Source organism: Pinus tabuliformis, chromosome 5_2 (genome assembly GCF_031772625.1).
Source record: "Pinus tabuliformis cultivar Carrire ecotype Pingquan chromosome 5_2, CPIR1, whole genome shotgun sequence".
NCBI classification, from domain to species: Eukaryota; Viridiplantae; Streptophyta; class Pinopsida; order Pinales; family Pinaceae; genus Pinus; species Pinus tabuliformis.
The window spans coordinates 556,996,599-557,014,482 of record NC_142306.1 but is presented as its reverse complement, the minus strand read 5'-3'; the positions used below and the strand labels follow the sequence as shown (position 1 = coordinate 557,014,482).

The 17,884-nt window shown below is 38.7% G+C and overlaps 1 protein-coding gene across 1 annotated transcript in view; it reads left to right on the top strand.

Annotated features, from left to right (window-relative positions):
• The first annotated feature begins 2,353 nt into the window (after nt 1-2,353).
• Nucleotides 2,354-17,884, top strand: part of LOC149160178 (uncharacterized) — a 74,799-nt gene continuing 59,268 nt past the window's right edge. Inside the window, exons 1-2 of the mRNA XM_089436655.1 lie at nt 2,354-2,812; nt 16,127-16,164. Of these exons, the coding sequence (XP_089292781.1) occupies nt 2,746-2,812; nt 16,127-16,164 (105 nt within the window). The 5' untranslated portion in view covers nt 2,354-2,745. The remainder of the gene's footprint in view (nt 2,813-16,126; nt 16,165-17,884) is intronic.

Sequence of the window (17,884 nt, the reverse complement as noted above, 5' to 3'; positions counted from 1 at the left end):
TTATTATTATTATTTTGTAAGTTTGGTAGGACTGCATCTTCATCATGTCCAACTTCTCACCCCGATCGGGGATAACACAAGATTTGAACCCAAGGCTTCGAGTTCGGTGACACTTCATTTCCATAGCCATTGCCAACTAAATCACCCCAAGCAAATGTCGTACATTCATAGTATTAATATTAATAAGCTTTTTAATATATATATACACACACATATACTTAATATTCCACTATATAAAATCGAAATTTAAATAAGTAAATCACAATTTATCTTATCTTTTATATTTTTATCGCTCGTAGTAAATTAACTATAATATTAATATATTTATATATATATATATTTCTGAAAAATTATATATGGTGATGATATGCTTAATTTTATTTTTTATTTTTTAATTTATTTATTAATCTATAAAAGTTAAATATACAAAAATGTACAATCATAATAGTTGGGGATGCCATGTGGGAAACCATCTCTTGCTGTAGCACAACCTGGCTCGAGGTTCCACAAAACTCAAGATTTATAGTGCATGTTGTATTCTAGATATACTATGGATAAAGTAAAAAAACCCTGACTTTTGACATTCATAAGTAAGATGACCCAAATTTTACAAAAGACATAAGCACTTGATTAATAACATTGATTTATTGACCCTTAGACTTACTAGGACTGCCTTGAATTGGGGCAAGGATGTTTTCCTTGGGATAAGAGCTTTCCTCTAGGTCTTTGGGATAGTGCCCGAAGCCTTGATAGACATAACTCTTGCTTTTTGTTCAGAATGGAAAACCTTTGTTCAAACCTGTCCAATTTCATTGATAATTCATCCTTTGCTTCCTTTATCCATTCCAAAACACCTTGATCTAATATGTGAAATAACATCTGCAAAAATACTTGAGAAGATACCTCCAAAGAGACCACATCTACTATTGCTTGATTGACTAAGGTTTCCTATGCTTTTGTTTCATGGGAAGAGCTTACTAAACACCGTGGGAGCTTAGGAATACGATCTCACTCAAAATTCATGTCTTACTAAAGAACACCCCTCCATAGGTCCCCTCTACTCGATGCTCCTCTTCGAACCCTGATCCACATTCTTTCTCAGAACACCGCTATAAGTGTAAGCACTGTGGATGCCCCTTCAATGCTGTCACCTTCCTTGTGGAAACAAGCCTGCAAACAACACTTTTCCTTGACTAAAAATTGCAAAATCACGTTTGCAATGAGGAGGACTCTGGGAGGGGGACCTCCTTCTTTAAGATTGCCAAAATGGAAGAATTGTGTAAAGAGACAAAGCCACAAGACCAACTGGAGAACCAAGAACCCAAACTAATTATCATAATAAGATGCATCACAGTGCTCTGAGTAGATGCTTGTTGTAACTTAGAATCCCAAAGATTGACAAAACACTCATTCTATCATGCACCGATGGGTACTCCCTCATCCTGGGCATGGGATATTACCTTGCTATTTCAAATTGAGAATAAAACATAGTAATTGCCACGAAGAATTTAGTCGGCGAGCCATCCATCAACTTGAATGTAGTCACCTGCCCAAATGTCCATCCCCATAAAATTGTTGCTATTTTGCTTGCCATGTGTGCCATGAGGTTGAAGCACCACCTACTCCTCATCAATGTCCACTTGCATTTGCTTGTTAGATACTCACATCCAGGTATGATAGGCATAATTCAATTAATAGATGAAATGACCCTTTTTGAAACACTTTTTCTAGTCAATTTTGCCTAAAATACAATAAAGTTTGTTAAGAATCTTAAGTTTAAGTTGTTTAATCTGCAAAGTTCGAGTGTCTCAAGAGTTTTTAGGGTGTCAAATCCATTTATTTATTCAAAAATGCACTTTAAATAACAAGAAATCACAATCTTCCTCGAAATCATCTATTAATTAAAGGATGCCATAATATTAAAATTTATTGAATTTTAATTTTAATATTATAATTTAAAAAAAGACTTTGTCCTTCTTTAGTTACCACCACAACAAGTCAGTGTGTACTCTTGGGTTTTGAACTTTAGTCTCCCAAGCTTCACCCAAGTGAAGCTACCAACAAACCACACATCACTATACAAATTGAGGGTTACTTCTCGCTGGGAGATTTTAGGGTCCTAGAAAAGGTACCACCTTAATGATCTTTGTCCTCAATTTCAAGGAGATCAGAAAATATTAGTCCCGACCCCACAGTTATAGGAATGGTCACCACCATGGAACAACCAAAAGAAAAAAGCCCCTAGGTACTCCGGGCATGTGCGCATCTGAATGAGCTGAAAATGATATTTGATTGTACCGAGCTGAAAATCCGAATCAAACCCTCCCTCCGACTAACCCTAGGGCACGACGGGGTTGGCTCAACCACAAAAGCAAGCAGTGCTGGAACACAACCATAGTGATTGAGTTTTGTGTTTTGTATGATTCGTATTAAAAGAGGTTGAGGAGAGCTTGAAGACCTGCTGTCGGTGAGCAACTAACAGGAGCGGGCTAAGATTCGAGGGAAGAAGAGCCGCGGTTTTGGTTTATACCCACTTTACAAATTGTCAACCATCTGCGCTTCCGGGCTCTGCGTTTGGGTTTTTCCGGAAGCCAAGAGACCCCTTTCTATCCAAGTGCGTACGGGAGAAACATCCCTTAAAGCATTACTGGGGCTCTGAAACTGAAGATTGAGTTCATTTTCTGATCCAGGCGGGGCAGATCGGAGGAGGACCGGCGGCTCTTTTGGTTTATTTGCTCAAGGAAGATGGGAAGAGGCAAATTCAAGGGCAAGCCCACAGGGCGCAGACACTTCTCAACAGTTGAAGAAATACGTAAGTCATCTAACTCAATGCAATTTCGTTTGTATATGTAAATTCATGGTTATGTTCACTGTTTCGTTGATGTAGGGTTTTCTGTATTCCGTTACAGCTAGAAAATTTTATACCTCATATAAATTATCAATTTATGTTGAAAAAAAGTGGACAACCAAAGAGAAAAGGAAAATTCAGGACGCCTTATCCTGAATCATACTTCATTATTATAAATTTTGTTTATTCTGTCATATTGTCCAAAGAGTGCTAAGAAAGTAATTTACTTATTTTCTTCAATAATCGTTTCTGATAAACTAAGAGACAGTTTCAAAGAAGCTGTCCTTTGAACTTGAGGAGAAGTGACGCCATTAGGTGTATAGAGAAATTGCAATTTTAATTATGTCCACGAATGGCTAAAGCAGGTCAATGGGGCTTGAAAGTGCAGCATATACTTATTGATATAAATGATTTGCATAATGCATCTCCCTACAGAGAGAACAGTAAATTAGAAGCTAATCCGTTACCCGAATGTAAATAATAAAGAGTAGAATTCTTGACATAATCCTGTAACAATGATTTGGATGAGTGATTTCCTTTAACTGGTAAGGAAAGCACACACCAATCCCATTGGAATTGGCCTGTTGACAAGTGTTTTTTGCAGCTCATGAATAACGCTTTATAGTACCATGTTTCCCCAAAATAACTTTGCAGCCATTAAATGGCAATTTTTACTTTTAGTATCCTGTTTTCGCCAAAATAACTTCAGAGGACTGGGTTGACTGTTTAACGTATGATGGTTTTACAAGTGAAATAGTGGGGAAACAGCTACCCAAGTGAGGTTCGTAGCACAATTTGGATATTTGAAAAAATATCTCCAGTGCTGCAAATCTTCCCAAATTTGGGAACACTTGGAGTTATGCTTGGTTACAAGACCTCTTTACCCCTTGTAAAAATATTTGTGGAGAATAATACAGCTGCAATATCTCAACCTTAATAATGAACAAATCAAGTTACCTGTTGTTGATTATGTGTACAACAATGACGGGAGTTTTTCGGATTTTTCTGACCTTGCTTTTAAATGAACGTGTGAAATCACCTATTAATAATGAGGGTCATTGTTGTCCTGTACATTTTGCTATGTATACAAGTTCTATTTTCTACTTGCTGGCACCCACCTTTGCAAATGCAATTAATCTTTTTAAACAATCAAATTTGTCCTAAATCTCTAAAATGCAGTTCCATTCTATTTTACAGCATGCATTATCAAATTTGATGTTGAAAAAAAGTGCATTTTCTTTGTTGACTTGCCCATTTAAGACCCTTCTAGTTCTGAATTAAACAGATATGTGATGCCCCTCATTTTTAACACGAACCCAATTCTACATAAGTGTGATGCTGAAGTTGACATCAATATGGGTGTAAGTATTATAATACTCATACAATGATATATATTGGTGTAATGCAAACCCATTCCATTGTATACTATGCCTTATCAAGAAAGACGACATTTTGTTTGTTGACTTGTTCATATAAGATTGGTTTGTAGTTAAACGGATATATGAGGTGCTTCATTTGTTTGTAATCTTTCCCAATTCTAAGCAATTAGGTGAGTTACCCAAGTTGTAATTGTGAGAGTAGTTTGTAATAAACTAATATTTGTGATGTGTTTCATTTGTAACTACGCCTAATTTAAGTTTCTAAGTGAGTATGTGAGAAGCCCAAGTTGTAAATGTGAGAATAGGTATGATAATAATATTCCTACAATGATATGGATTGGCATTTGATATTCCTACAATGGTATGGATAGGTATGATAATAATATTCCTACAATGATACTGGAATATTATTATTATAATCATTAGTTGTATTCCTTTGCTTGAATCAACTACTGGTTTTAGTTCCACTGGCATTGCCACTGGCCAAAGCTGCATTGGGATCGACTCCCCCTAACTCCAAATGAGATGTGTGAGGCAAATGGGAGGGGAGGTATGATTTTATAGGCTTGGAGGGGCTGGTTTTGGAGGGAAAGAACCCATAGTTTCCCAAAAATCCACTCATAGCCACCCTAACCTGCTCTATGTGGGTTTGCAGTTGTGCATGTGCAAGCTGTCAATGACCTAGTCAGTTTATGGTGGAATCGACATTTCATACCGGTTTGGTACCAAACTAGCTGGTTCATGGCTAATTTGGTACAAAAATGGGGACTACCTTTGGCCCAAACCGGGGTCAATTGGCCGGGTTGACCTCTGAACCTAATGATATTTATAGATTTTCTAGCACTGTTAGTTAATCTGTGAATATTCCTCGCCTTGCAATGCTTAAGCTGGAAAGAAACCCTAAAAGAATTAACATATGTATTGTAGATGTAGGATAAGTACTTGGAGGAACATGTTATTCAACTGCTTTCCCAATTTCAGAGAAGACAACAATTCATAACTTGGAAAGAAATCGAAAGAGAGTTAATGTGTGTAATGTAGAGGTAAGATACATACTTAGAAACACTAGAGTATTTAAACACTCTTGTGTGTACATATTTCATTCCTTTGTACTCGACAACTTTCCATTTCATGGGCTAACTTCAACATGTTGAAATTGTCTCAAAGGAAGGTCTTTTGGCTTGTGACTTAGTAGTAAATACCTCGAATTAGTCTTTCTCTAGCATGAATGCAAGTTCATGAGATAAACTTCAGTTACAATGAGTTGATTTCTAGTTTATTGGAATGGTCATCAAATTTGCATGCGTAGTGTTGGAGCTTCAGTTTGTTGGAGTCTTCTTCAGTTAGACTACAGGATGAGGCGACAATGACTAGTCTAGTTAGGACGAGTCAAGACTTCAGTGACAAGTTCAGTTAGGCTGAGTTAAGACTTCCAAGATAAGTGAAGAGAGGATGAGTTGAGTCCTTAGTTAACTCGAATCACAACTAGAGGAGATCAAGGAGCAACTCGAGCTAGTTAACTGAGAGCTAGTCCAAGTGTAATTGGGACTTGCTCCAATTAACTAGCAAAGGAAACTCGTGACACTAGTGTGAATTGGTATTTGAGTAGGCCTCCTTGCATGCATCAAATTCTATTTTGAAAGAGAAGGACGAAGGCTTAAAATAATTGATCATTCTTTCTTGTGGAGTGCACATTAGTTAAGGAGCAAGAATGCACATTGATTGAGGAGCAAGGATCAGGATTCACAGAGTAAGGATCAGTATTCCAATTTCACGCAACATTTTACATGTAAGAAGAGTTGACTTGTGATTTATTAGTTTCATGTTTTGAAAAAAATCTTATATGGTTTTTTACATTACAAACAAAACCTAATCTAATTGGAATGAGGAATGGTGTGTTGGTAAGATTTACAGTTTGGTGAGTTTGTTGTCCCAATGTGAAGGAAGGTAGAATTTACAGACAAATAATCTCATTTCATTACTATAGGTTATAGATTATATATATTAAGAAGTTTTGAAGATGAAACATACCTTAACTTCGGCAACGGTACTCCTTCCTTAAACGAACCTTATGCTCTTCTTTTTTTCTTGAATTTTGTCCACACTTAATTCCCTTTTGCGATTAACAATATAATTGTATATATGTGCTTTATGTTAAAAACATTTAATTGAGCAACATATTCAACATTATTCTTTATTTTTCATTAATTAGTTGACATATTTTTTTAGTTATTTTTTAAAATGTAATGACAACATTTCTATCATATTCTTTATTTTTCATTAATAATTTTTTTTAACATAATGTTAGATGACACCATCTCCCTCATATTCTTTATTTTTCATTAATTAGTCAACATATATTTTTAATTTTTTTAACATAATGTTACATGACAACATCTCCCTCATTCTTTTTTAGTGATATATTTTTAAATTTTTTTAATGTAATGTTGTGTGACATCATCTCCCGATTCTTATACAAGTTTCTGAGTCAATAGCCAAACAAGTTTTATATGAGTGCGAGTCGCGCAACACTGGTAATGAGCTTGCAACACTTTGTGGGTGAATTCTTGGCCGTCCATAGTTCTGATTGGAGCTGGCTGTGGGATGATTTCACCTAGAAGGAGATCTGGGAAAATTAATTGATTGGAGGATAGCGGAAGGCCGATGAGGAGAAGGACGAAGTTGCTCTTGTTGCATAAGCGAAAAAGGGCAAAGCAAATGCCAAGTAGAACTAGGGGGGAGGAGCATCTTCAGAGAGCAAGAAGGAAAAGGACATGAGCAAAGTTAAATGCTTTGCTTGTCATAAGTTGGAGCATCAACGTCCTAACAAAAAGAAGGGCAAGGGACTGCTACAGTTGCTACCGCGTAGATGGAGGAGACGACAGAGAAGTTAGATGAAAACTTCGCCCTAATATCTTGCCTTTTTGGGAGAGTCACGAGAGGTGTTTGGTTTGTGGATAGTGGAGCATCCCTTCACATGATAAGATTGCGGGACTTCTTCACCAACATGACTAGGGGGCCCAAAGATGTAAATGTGGAGCTTAGTGACAAGGTCAAATATGTAGTCGAGGGCACTGGGAGTATCGAGTTCCAAATGGACTTAGGTGGCATCATATAGGTGAACGAAGTGTTACATGTACCAAGTTTGGAAAATAATCTCCTTTCAGTTTTGGCCATGGAAGATAGAGGACTGGAGGTCAGCTTTATGGGAAGTGAAGTAGGTGTTGGGTCGAAGGGGATGGATTTAAGCAAGAAGCGAGTGATCAGTAGGAGAGAGAGATCTCTATCTATTATGAGGACATTTGGTGAAGGCTCTCATCCATGAGAGTGAGAACTAGAGTGAGATTTGGCATAGGAGGATGGGGCACCTACACTACAAAGCTCTTCCGATGGTGCAAAGGATGGTTACTGGTTTTCCAGAGATTCAGGTAGAGTATGTAAAAGGTGTGCGCTTGACAAGTAGGCCAAGAGTGCATAGCCTCGTAGCGAGACTAGGTCTAAGGGTGTGCTAGAGTTGGTGCATTTTGATATTTGTGGTCCTATGTCTGTGACATCGATCACAAGGTCCTTATATTTTGTGACATTCATAGATGATTATTCTAGGAAGAATTGGATCTACTTCTTGAAGACCAAGCATGAGGTCTTCGATCGGTTTTAGTAGTTTAAGGCTCTTGTGGAGAACTAGACTAGGAGGAAGATTAAGGTGTTGAGATCAAATAATGGAGGCGAGCATACCTCCAACTAGTTCTTGAACTTTTGCAGGCAGGTAGGAATCAAGAAAGAGCTCACAATACCTTACAACCCTCAGCAAAATGGGGTTGCTAAGAGGAAAAATAGGACAATCATGTAGGTGGTAAGGGCAATGATCTATGATTAGGAGTTGCTTATGTTTTTGTGGGCGGAGGCCAGCAATATAGTTGTGTATGTGCAAAATAGGAGTCCTCACAGGGTGTTGGAGGACGTGACTCCTGAGTAGTTGTTTATAGGAGTGACACTAGATGTGAGTCACTTGTGCATATTCTGTAGTCCAGTTTATCCCCACGTGTCTACAAAGAAGAGTACTAAGCTGGAGCCCTTATCTGAGAGAGGCATGTTTGTTGGCTACAACGAAGTCTCGACTCTTGAAGGCCTACCAAGTCTACGTTCCAAGATAGAGAAAGGTGATCTTCAGTTGGAATTTCAGATTTGATGAGGACAAGACTGTTAGGAGATCTCATGAGCGAGAGCCAACAATGGTAGACGAGAAGGAGAAAGCGACTCTTAAGGCTGAGCAGGGACCAACAACACTAGTAGGGAAACAACCAATAGATTTAGAGGATGAGCTCGATAATACTCTGAGTTTTACCAGGAGGAGGCCAAGATGGGTCGAATAGACATTGAGGGATGTTGAGGAGCATGTGCAGGCTCCTACTAGAACTTTCAGGGAGAGTTGACCACCGACCAGATATTCCAGTTATTTGGCTCTATTGAGCAACCTCTACGAGTCTGAGCCATCCACTTTTGAGGAGGTTATGGGCGATCAGATACAAAAATATGCCATGATAGAGGAGTATAGCTCCATCATGAGCAATGATGTTTAGGATATGGTGTCGAGACCGATGGGGAAGTCGGCGGTCACTTCTCGATGGATCTACTAGATCAAACATGCAACTCATGGCAGTATCAAGAAGTATAAAGCGAGGTTCATGGCAAGAGGGTACTCCCAGAAGGAGGAGTGGATTACAAGGAGACATTCAGACCCGTCGCCGGATATGAATCTATTCAAACAATTATGTCCATTACTTTAGAGATGGGGCAGAGGATACATTCGTTGGATGTGAAGACTGCTTTCCTCTACGGGTTTATTGAGGAGGAGGTGTATATTGAGCAACCTCTAGGTTTTGAAGTATATGGGAGAGATTCCCATATATGCAGGTTGAAGAAGGCCCTTTACAAGCTAACGTAGGCTCTGCGTGCATGGTATGCCAATATCAATGGATATATTCTTGGCTTGGGCTTCACCAAGAGTGAGGCAGATCCCAACTTGTACTTTGTGCTAGTTGAGGGTGAATTGCTCATATTGGTATTGTATGTGGATGATCTCTTCTTAACAGGATTGGAGAAGCTCATAGAGATGTGCAAGGAGGATCTTGCTTTGGAATTCAACATGAAGGACATCGACTTGACGGATTACTTTTTGGGATTGGAGTCGTGGCAGCAACCAAGAGAAATTTTCCTTGGGCAGGGCAAGTATGAAATGGAGATCTTTAAGGAGATTCAGGATGGAGGATTGCAGGCCTATATTTACACCTATGACCACTAACCTGAAGAAGCTGAGCACTTCTTAAGTTGAACTAGTGGATCCTTATTGTATAGGTAGCTGATATGTTCCTTGATGTATCTGGTCAACACTAGCCCAGATATATGTTTTGCTGTGAATACACTCAACTAGTTCATGGTGGAATTGAGATAGGTTCATTGGGTGCCAGTGAAGTATGTGCTGAGATACCTGCAAGGGATAATAGGCTTTGGACTGAGATATGTCAGAGCTAGAGGAGCGGAGTTGCAAGGATACACAAATTCTGATTGGGGAGGGAGTGTGGTGGACAGAAAGTCCACATCTGGATGTTGTTTCATCTTGGGATCAACCATGATCTCACAGTTTAGCAGGAAGCAACAATCAGTGGCACTCAATTTAGTAGGGGCAGAGTACATGGCAACGAGTATGGTGAGTTGTGAGGCAGTGTGGCTTCACAAGATGCTTGCGGGAATATTTGATTTATAGATGGGGTTAGCGGTGATACATTGTGATAATTAGAGTTGCATTAAGTTCTTTGAGAATCTCATGTTTCATGATTCGTCCAAGCATATCGAGATTAGATATCACTTCATCAGAGACAAGGTCTAGAGGGGTGTGCTGGGATAAGTTGGGGTTGTTGGAGAATCCCTTCCTTGCTAGGAAGGGAGCGTTAATTTGAGTAGCATCGGAAGGTCTTCTACAATTGCTTGGTGTCTTAGCATGTGGAAGACATTATTTGCCTTCTCTAATGATTTATGTCCTCTTTCATAAGTTTAACTTAGGAAAAGTACAATAATTAAAGTCAATTGATTATTGTGGACTATTGGGTTATTTTCAAAGGATAAATAATTTAGTTTTTTAAGCGATTTAGAAATAATCTCAGTCGTTGATTTTCAAGATGTTTCTAGAAGGAATCTTCAAAATGTTTCTAGAGGGGAGATTGGAGTTAGATATTTGGACTCAATGAAGATTGTAAATGGAGGCCTCGATGAAGTTGAAGACACAACGAAGAGCACAAGTGTGTGAGGCTTAAGCAAGTCATCATAAGGGATAGAGATTCTCTCTGCAGTGCAAGTGGCTTATGACCAGTGCGCAAAATAGGAGAAGTGCGAGTGGGTTTGAGCGAATCTAGGAGGGTTGAGTTGGAGGAGATTGTAGGGTCGAGTTGCCGGAAGGAGATTTGAGTTTTTCTAGAGGAGGCCTAGTTGGTTGGAGTGCTAGGGTTTTTCCAATGCGCATTAGTGGTAGGGCACAAATAAAGTTGCTGGAGGATGCAAATCTAATTGCTGGAGGTCGATTTCTTCAAAGCAATTTCATCTAGAGGCATATTTCTTTGAGGCCGATTTACTTGGACTGAATTCATTGTCGAATTCATTCTGAGGGAGCCAAGTTGCAGGTTCCAGATTGTATTTCTCCTTGTATCTTTGTGGGTCGAAAAACCCAAATTTTCCAGGTAATGAAATGAAGGAGGATTGTTTGTGGCTTAATTAATTTTTTCAATTTGTGATTGATCGCTCTAGTTTATTTCCATTGCATATTTGTAATTTTAGAAGTTAAAGATACCCGTGATTTTATTTGTCGGTGATTCAGTTATTATTTGGGTAAATAAATAATAAATTGGGGATAAATAAATTGCCGTGAGAAAATAAATCTGGCTGGTATTCGGGCTTGGAGTATGCCCTAAAACTACTTTTGCTTGGCTAAGAGCTCGTCTTCCTCGGCGTAAGGAAACTGGTTAACGACCCAAGACCCAGAGTGTTAAAATTAGCAACTAGGGCCAAACTCCATGTGGGTCACCTCATTTATGGCAGTTGATATTTTTCCTAGATTCCTCTTATCGAGAGGTGTAGGATCAATCTAAAGATTATCCGATTCCGACAAGTATTTATGGAGATATGAATTTATTTGTATTTACTTGACAAATTGTCAAGGTCGGCCAACAGTTAAAAGTGTGGCACACATGCCCAGTGAATCATATAAATACAAGAGAGGTTGATTCATTTTCTCACCATCTCATCTCCACATCTCTTCTCTCTCCTAGTGTCTTGGGTATGCATAGGAGGAAGAAGACACTCTCACGTGGGAAAAAGAAAGAGGATGTAGTTAGGGCAGCAAGTTGTGACGTGGAAGGAGGACGCAAGAAGGTACATCAACACGTTTTGGGTGCTAGAGGATTGCGTTGACTAGCGTATAGGCTCCCTTGATTGCAGATTTGTGTGGGGAGTCTCTCTCTTGCTAGCCGCAATTCAGATCAGCCATGTTGACCTCTGTTTGAGCACTGTTTTGGGGCAGCGTTGACTAGTTAGGGCTGACTGCAGGAGCTGATATATTGACTGCTGTTTTGACAATGTTTGAGGACTATTTTGGGCTGCTACTTATTGCTGTTGAAGACAGAGTTCTTCAATTTGACTAGAAGTCAATCCGGGGTTGTTTGACCAAGTTTGACTTCACTGATCTAGGGTTTGCTGTTGCTGATATAAAATTACAAAATTCTGATTTTGTACTATTTCTCTCTGTTGAACTATTGAAGATAAAAGAAGATTTGATCAAAGGGTTTCCCCGCATTGGGGTTTGTCCCTGGCTAGCCGCCACATCTTGTGTCTCTTGTCTTGGCTTTACTTAATTTATATATGATTGTTAATCTGTGGCTAATAAGAAGAAAAGAAGTAAATTGCTCTAAGCATAGAACATACCATAATTTAACATGGTATCAGAGCTGAGGTGAAGACAAAGCCCAAGCAAGAGCAAGAGCAATCATCGAAGGCTGTTGAAGCAATCTTAAAGAAGTCATGGGGTCCTCAACACACTTCCTCACTGAAGACAAACTCCGTGAGAAGTCTAACTATCACGGATGGAAGATGTCTCTCGATCTAACATTGGAAGAGTAGGAAGTGTTGGACCATGTGAGAGGCAATATTGTTGTGCCTCCATCAAATGCGTCTGCTATTGCTAGAAGCAAGTGGACCAAGGGAGAAGTCAAAGCAAGGAAGATCATCTCGGACTCTATCGACAAGCGCCTGGTGGCCTATGTTTCCGAGCTGACCACCTCCAAGGAAATCTACGATAGATTGGTGAGTTTATTTAAAGTTAATGATGCAAATCAAGTTTTGTTCCTTAGAAATAAGCTGAAGGAAATTAAGATGGGCAAAGATGAGAGTATGCAATCATATTTCTTAAGGATCACCGAGATTAAGAATGATCTCCTATCTATTGGGGAAGTAGTCCCCGACAGGGAAATGACACTCGCAACTCTTGGAGGACTGCCACCTGAATGGTATATATTTAGGACTACTCTTCTCAACAATAATGTAATTCCTGGATTTGAGGAATTGATGGCAAGATGCATTCAAGAAGAAACAAGGATGGAAGAGCAAGAAATGCCCGCACTTAAAGGCCATCCCTCTGCCTTTTCTTCTCATGCTAAAAGAAGAAACAATTATGGGGCTAAATCCAAAGGAAAGGTTGGACCAAAAGGTGGAAGAAAAGGTCAATGTTACAATTGCAACAAAATGGGCCACTATGCGAGGGAGTGCCTTGATAAAAGGGACTCACACCATGACGATGATCAAAATCACTCTCAAGGCAATCAAAGGAATGGCAGGTCCAATGGTAGAGGTAAAAGAAATGCCAGAAATCAAGGAAGAGGACAACCCTTCAAGAAGGCAAGAAACTCCAGGTATGAATCTAACGTTGTTAACAATAAGCAAGATGAATATTATCTACCAGCAACCCTCTCTACTACTGCTCCCCCGGACTCGCTAGGAAATTGGCTTATTGATAGTGGTGCCTCAAGGCACTTCACTGGTTACAAAGAAGCTCTCTCTAATCTGATAGAGAAGGAGATCAACCTGGAAATTGTTCTTGGGGACAACTCAAAATATCCCGTGAAAGGCGTAGGGAATGTCACTCTTCAATTGAATTAGGGAAATACAATTCATTTACAAGAAGTATTATATGTACCTGATCTAAAAAAGAACCTGGTGTCCATTTCGGCAATGGAAGACAAAGGCTATAAGGTGGCCTTCATCGATGGCAAGGTACGTGTATGGAAAAAGAACTTTAAAGATGCTTTCACTCTTGGGTTTCAAGTTGATTCATTATATTAGGTCGGAGGAAGTCCGCTGGGTGTCATGTCTTGTGACACATCTCTTCAGGCCGAACTATGGCATCGAAGGTTTTCTCACCTTCATTATAAATCTCTACCCGATGTGAGAAAAATGGTGACGGGATGCTCGAGTTTAGATTAGAGCAAGAAGGTGTATGTCTGGGATGTGCCAAAGGAAAGCTCAAAAGGGGACCATTCCCCTCAAGCCAAAGCAAGAGCTCCAATATATCGCAGTTGGTTCACTTAGACATATCCGGTTTGATGCCTGTGAACTCCTTGGGAGGATATTTATATTACCTCACTTTTACAGATGATTCTTCTCGCAAGACTTGGATTTTGAGTGAGATCTAAAATTCTACTTTCTCCATATGAAATCCAATGAGGGCGAAACCACTCTCAGACATCCTAAGTCATGTCATGGTAATGTTAAAAATTTAAGTAAAAGGATGAAAATGAAAAATAAAGGAGAATGTCACTTTTACTTTAATTTAAGTAAAAGTGTCATTCTCCTTTATCTTTCATTTTCATCCTTTTACTTTAAGAATTTAACATTACCATGAACTGCATATCAACACTAAGGCCACAGGCTTGAACATTAGGCTGCCCCACTCAAAAAAAATTGTTTCCAATCTTCAGTAGCTCCCTCTATCACTCCTGAATTGGCAGGGAGCGAAAATAAAAATAAAAATAAAAATGAAAAATCTAAAAAAAACTGAAAAAAGTCACTTTATCACTGAAACGTGGCTGTATGACCTGGAAACGCGTTTCAGGCCGTACTGGGCCATGTTTCCCCCACATGAAACGTGGCAGTACGGCCTGAAACGCGTTTCCAGGCCATACCAAACGCGTTTCCACGTTTCTGTTTCGTTTCAGCCCAGAAACGCCCTTAGGACCAGCGTTTCCTGCAACATAGCTTTTATTTATTCAATTGAGTTTTATTTATTTTTTCATTAATTAAATTATTTTTTGATCTAACTTTTCACTACAACGTCTATTATACACTTCATTACAACATCTTGATCTCATCCATATTGGGCTTTAGAGTGCTTGCACCAAAAATTTGGAAAAAAAAACGAAATTGGACAAAGTCAGATATGGCCAGGATATGAATCCTGTACAAATATGGTCAGGATACTGCTGGGATCCCTACTATTGGCAGTGAAATAAAAGAAAAGGACACAATAAAAGAAAAAAGAAGAAGGGCTAAAGCCTAAGGCTTAAAAGTAAAAAAGGTCAGATGCGTTATTTGGTGATACCCATGAAAATTTGAGCTGCAGTTTACGTCAATTATGTGAAGTTTATTTCAAGGGTGAATTTGATTGTTTGAAAGGTGATTTGAAGGCACGTATTCTTCATTGTGGGCTCATTTCTAAATCTCCTGAGCAGACTGCGCAATGTATTTTTATTTTTATTATATTTCTAATTTTGCTTATTTATTAAATATTGTATTTTATTTTTCCATCGATTGTCATCTTAGAGAAACCCATTAGGTGCTTTCCCCATTTTTAAGGATGGCAGACAACTTAAATTGGATTATTCAGAGACTTGAGTCCTTGCCAACAATCTCATGGTATTCAGCATTGTCAGTTCATGATGAACCACATATTATAAAGCGAGATTAGTAACAATTCTATTACTTCACTTGCGCCAAACCCTCTTGACATATTAACTATTTATTGTATTATATATTATAGTTTTATATTTATTGTTATACTATATTTGTAAAATAAATATGTATATTATAAATTGCATCTTATTTGTTTGTGTGTATTGGGCTGCTTTTTTCTATGTAACAATAACATATTCAGGGGCTCAAAGCTGTTACAAAATATACACATTCTGAGCTCAACATATCAACATATCATTTACAGGAATAGAACCTGGAAGGAGAGTAATAAGTATATTACACTTCATCCCACGACCACTCAGACTAGACCCAATTGACTGTTTTTGCATGTATATTATGAATTATATATGCATATATACATCATATGTCATACCCAATCCTCATTCAATTTTTGAATACATGAATGGTTTTTTTTTGTAAGCTTGGCAGGACTACATTTTCAACATGTCTAATATATCACCCTGATCGGGGTGGGGAATTGAACCGATGACTTTACATCAAGGAGTGCCTTAACAGAACACCCAATCACCGTCTATCCAAGACCCTGTAGACGAATGGATTTTGAATTTTATTGTTTTATGGTATTTTTTTCATGTGCACATTTCACATGTATATGTGTCTGTGTGTGTGTTTGTAAATATTGTATCCAAAATGTCATATCTAAACTTTTCTAAAATTTGCAATATCTATAGACTATATCAGAAACTGTATCTGTGTATGGGCATGGATCTGTATCCATATAACTTAGATCATCAATTATATGGATTAGTAGTAAGATCATTAATTAGGCTATAAACATTTTTAACTATTAATTTTCTTATTTGGATGACTAGAAAGAAGTACAGTTCTTTGGTAATTAAATCTTTTTACTGTTTGTTTACATCTACAGGTGCAGGGACTTCTGCCAAACCTCGTGGCTTCAGGCAGGTAATATGCTCTACATTCTTTCTTCATACAAATTTGTAAAAATTTCATTTTATCAGAGACTATATGTATTGTATTGCATTTTGTGTACGTTCATGTTGTTTTTTTTCCAACCAGAACTGGAAGATATTATATTAACAAAAATCCATGGCAGAGCTATTGGCAAGCTTACAAAATGGAGCTGCTATGGAGTTTCAGATAAAACTTGCATCTCTCATAGACAACTGGTGTACTACTTAAGGAAAACATTTAAAAGTTGACATCTTAAAGAAACATAAGACCTAAATAAATACATGCTGACTGGTGGCTTCCTTCTGTCTGACTATGGAATGGAGAGAGATCTGCTGGTCCACTTCCATGGCCTCTCTAGACTGATGCAGAGTCTCCTCTTCTTTGGGATCTGCCTGCGATGAGCTGATAGATATTTGGTTATTGTTGGTCATATAGAAAGAGAGTTCCTGCACAGGTTTAGGACCAGATTTCTGAGCATACTGCATTCAACTTCGAGCTAATCCAATTTTTGCTTTTGTTGAATGTGAAGGCTCATTACATTTGCATTCTGAGAAGCACAGTTCTGTTCATTATCATGGACCTTAATGGAAAATGAACAAATGGTGATATGGCTGCCTTGAAGAGTCTCTTCATGCTAAAAAAGGATGCTTATAACCTCCTGCAAATCCCTGAAGTCCATAAGTCTAATTCCCTCCTCAATTATGCTTCTAGGAACCAGGGTCGAGTAGAGACTGAATTGTCCTGGCCAGATAGTGACACCCACAGAGAGTTTTGAAGTCCACCATTCTCCTTTGTACCAGAGATTACTGAAATCTGAACTGAAATGGCCTAATGAACTGGATTGAATAAACAGAGTCTGGGGGCAGAACTTCCCCAATTCCAACACTTGGAACTGGACACAACAAAATGCAAACTGAAATCCATGGCCAGATAATTGAGCCATACAGGAACCAAAAAACAGCAACCCAGAAGCTAGAAATCCTATGCAACAGCAGAGACAGGAACAACTCTTACTTGATTTGCATGAGGTTCACACTGATTCTGGGAGCTCCTGATGTGGGGACTGAGATAATCCAGGGAGGGAGTTCCAATCTTCAGCCTCAGACCCAACCAAACAAGAATACGAAACTGTATTGAGCCCAGCTCCCAGATTACCATCTAATATCTAGAGGCCAATCCCAAATTAGCATGGGCTAGAGTGAAACTGTCAGGGTTATCATGAAAATCCAATCTCGCTTCCCCCAATATCCCACCTTGCTGGTGAATTCCCATGATGAAGGAAACATGAATTAATGCTTGCATGTAACAGAGCAGGGACTGTGTCCTTGTCAATCCTTTCCATGCATTTGACAAGAAGTTTGTGTAGGGTTGAGACATGGCCTTATTAATTGAGAGGTTACATGGCGTAAGTTCCAATTTGGTTTAAAAACATAAGGGGATATGTGAAAAGCTATGACCCTCATTTTTTAACAGGACCCCCTATGATACAGTGCTTGCTTCATTTGCTAGAGGATCAACTTGAGAGTTGAGAGCCCTTAACACTGGGTAGAATCGATCCTAGCAATTGTTAATCTATCTTGTGATTCTTGCAAGGATTAAGGCTATCCTACTGTCTTTTAGTGTTGTTTGTTGAAACGAAGGATTTAATGTTGATGCTAGAATCCCCAAGTATGATCAATGATTCAATATTGTAGCTGATTGCAAGGAGAAT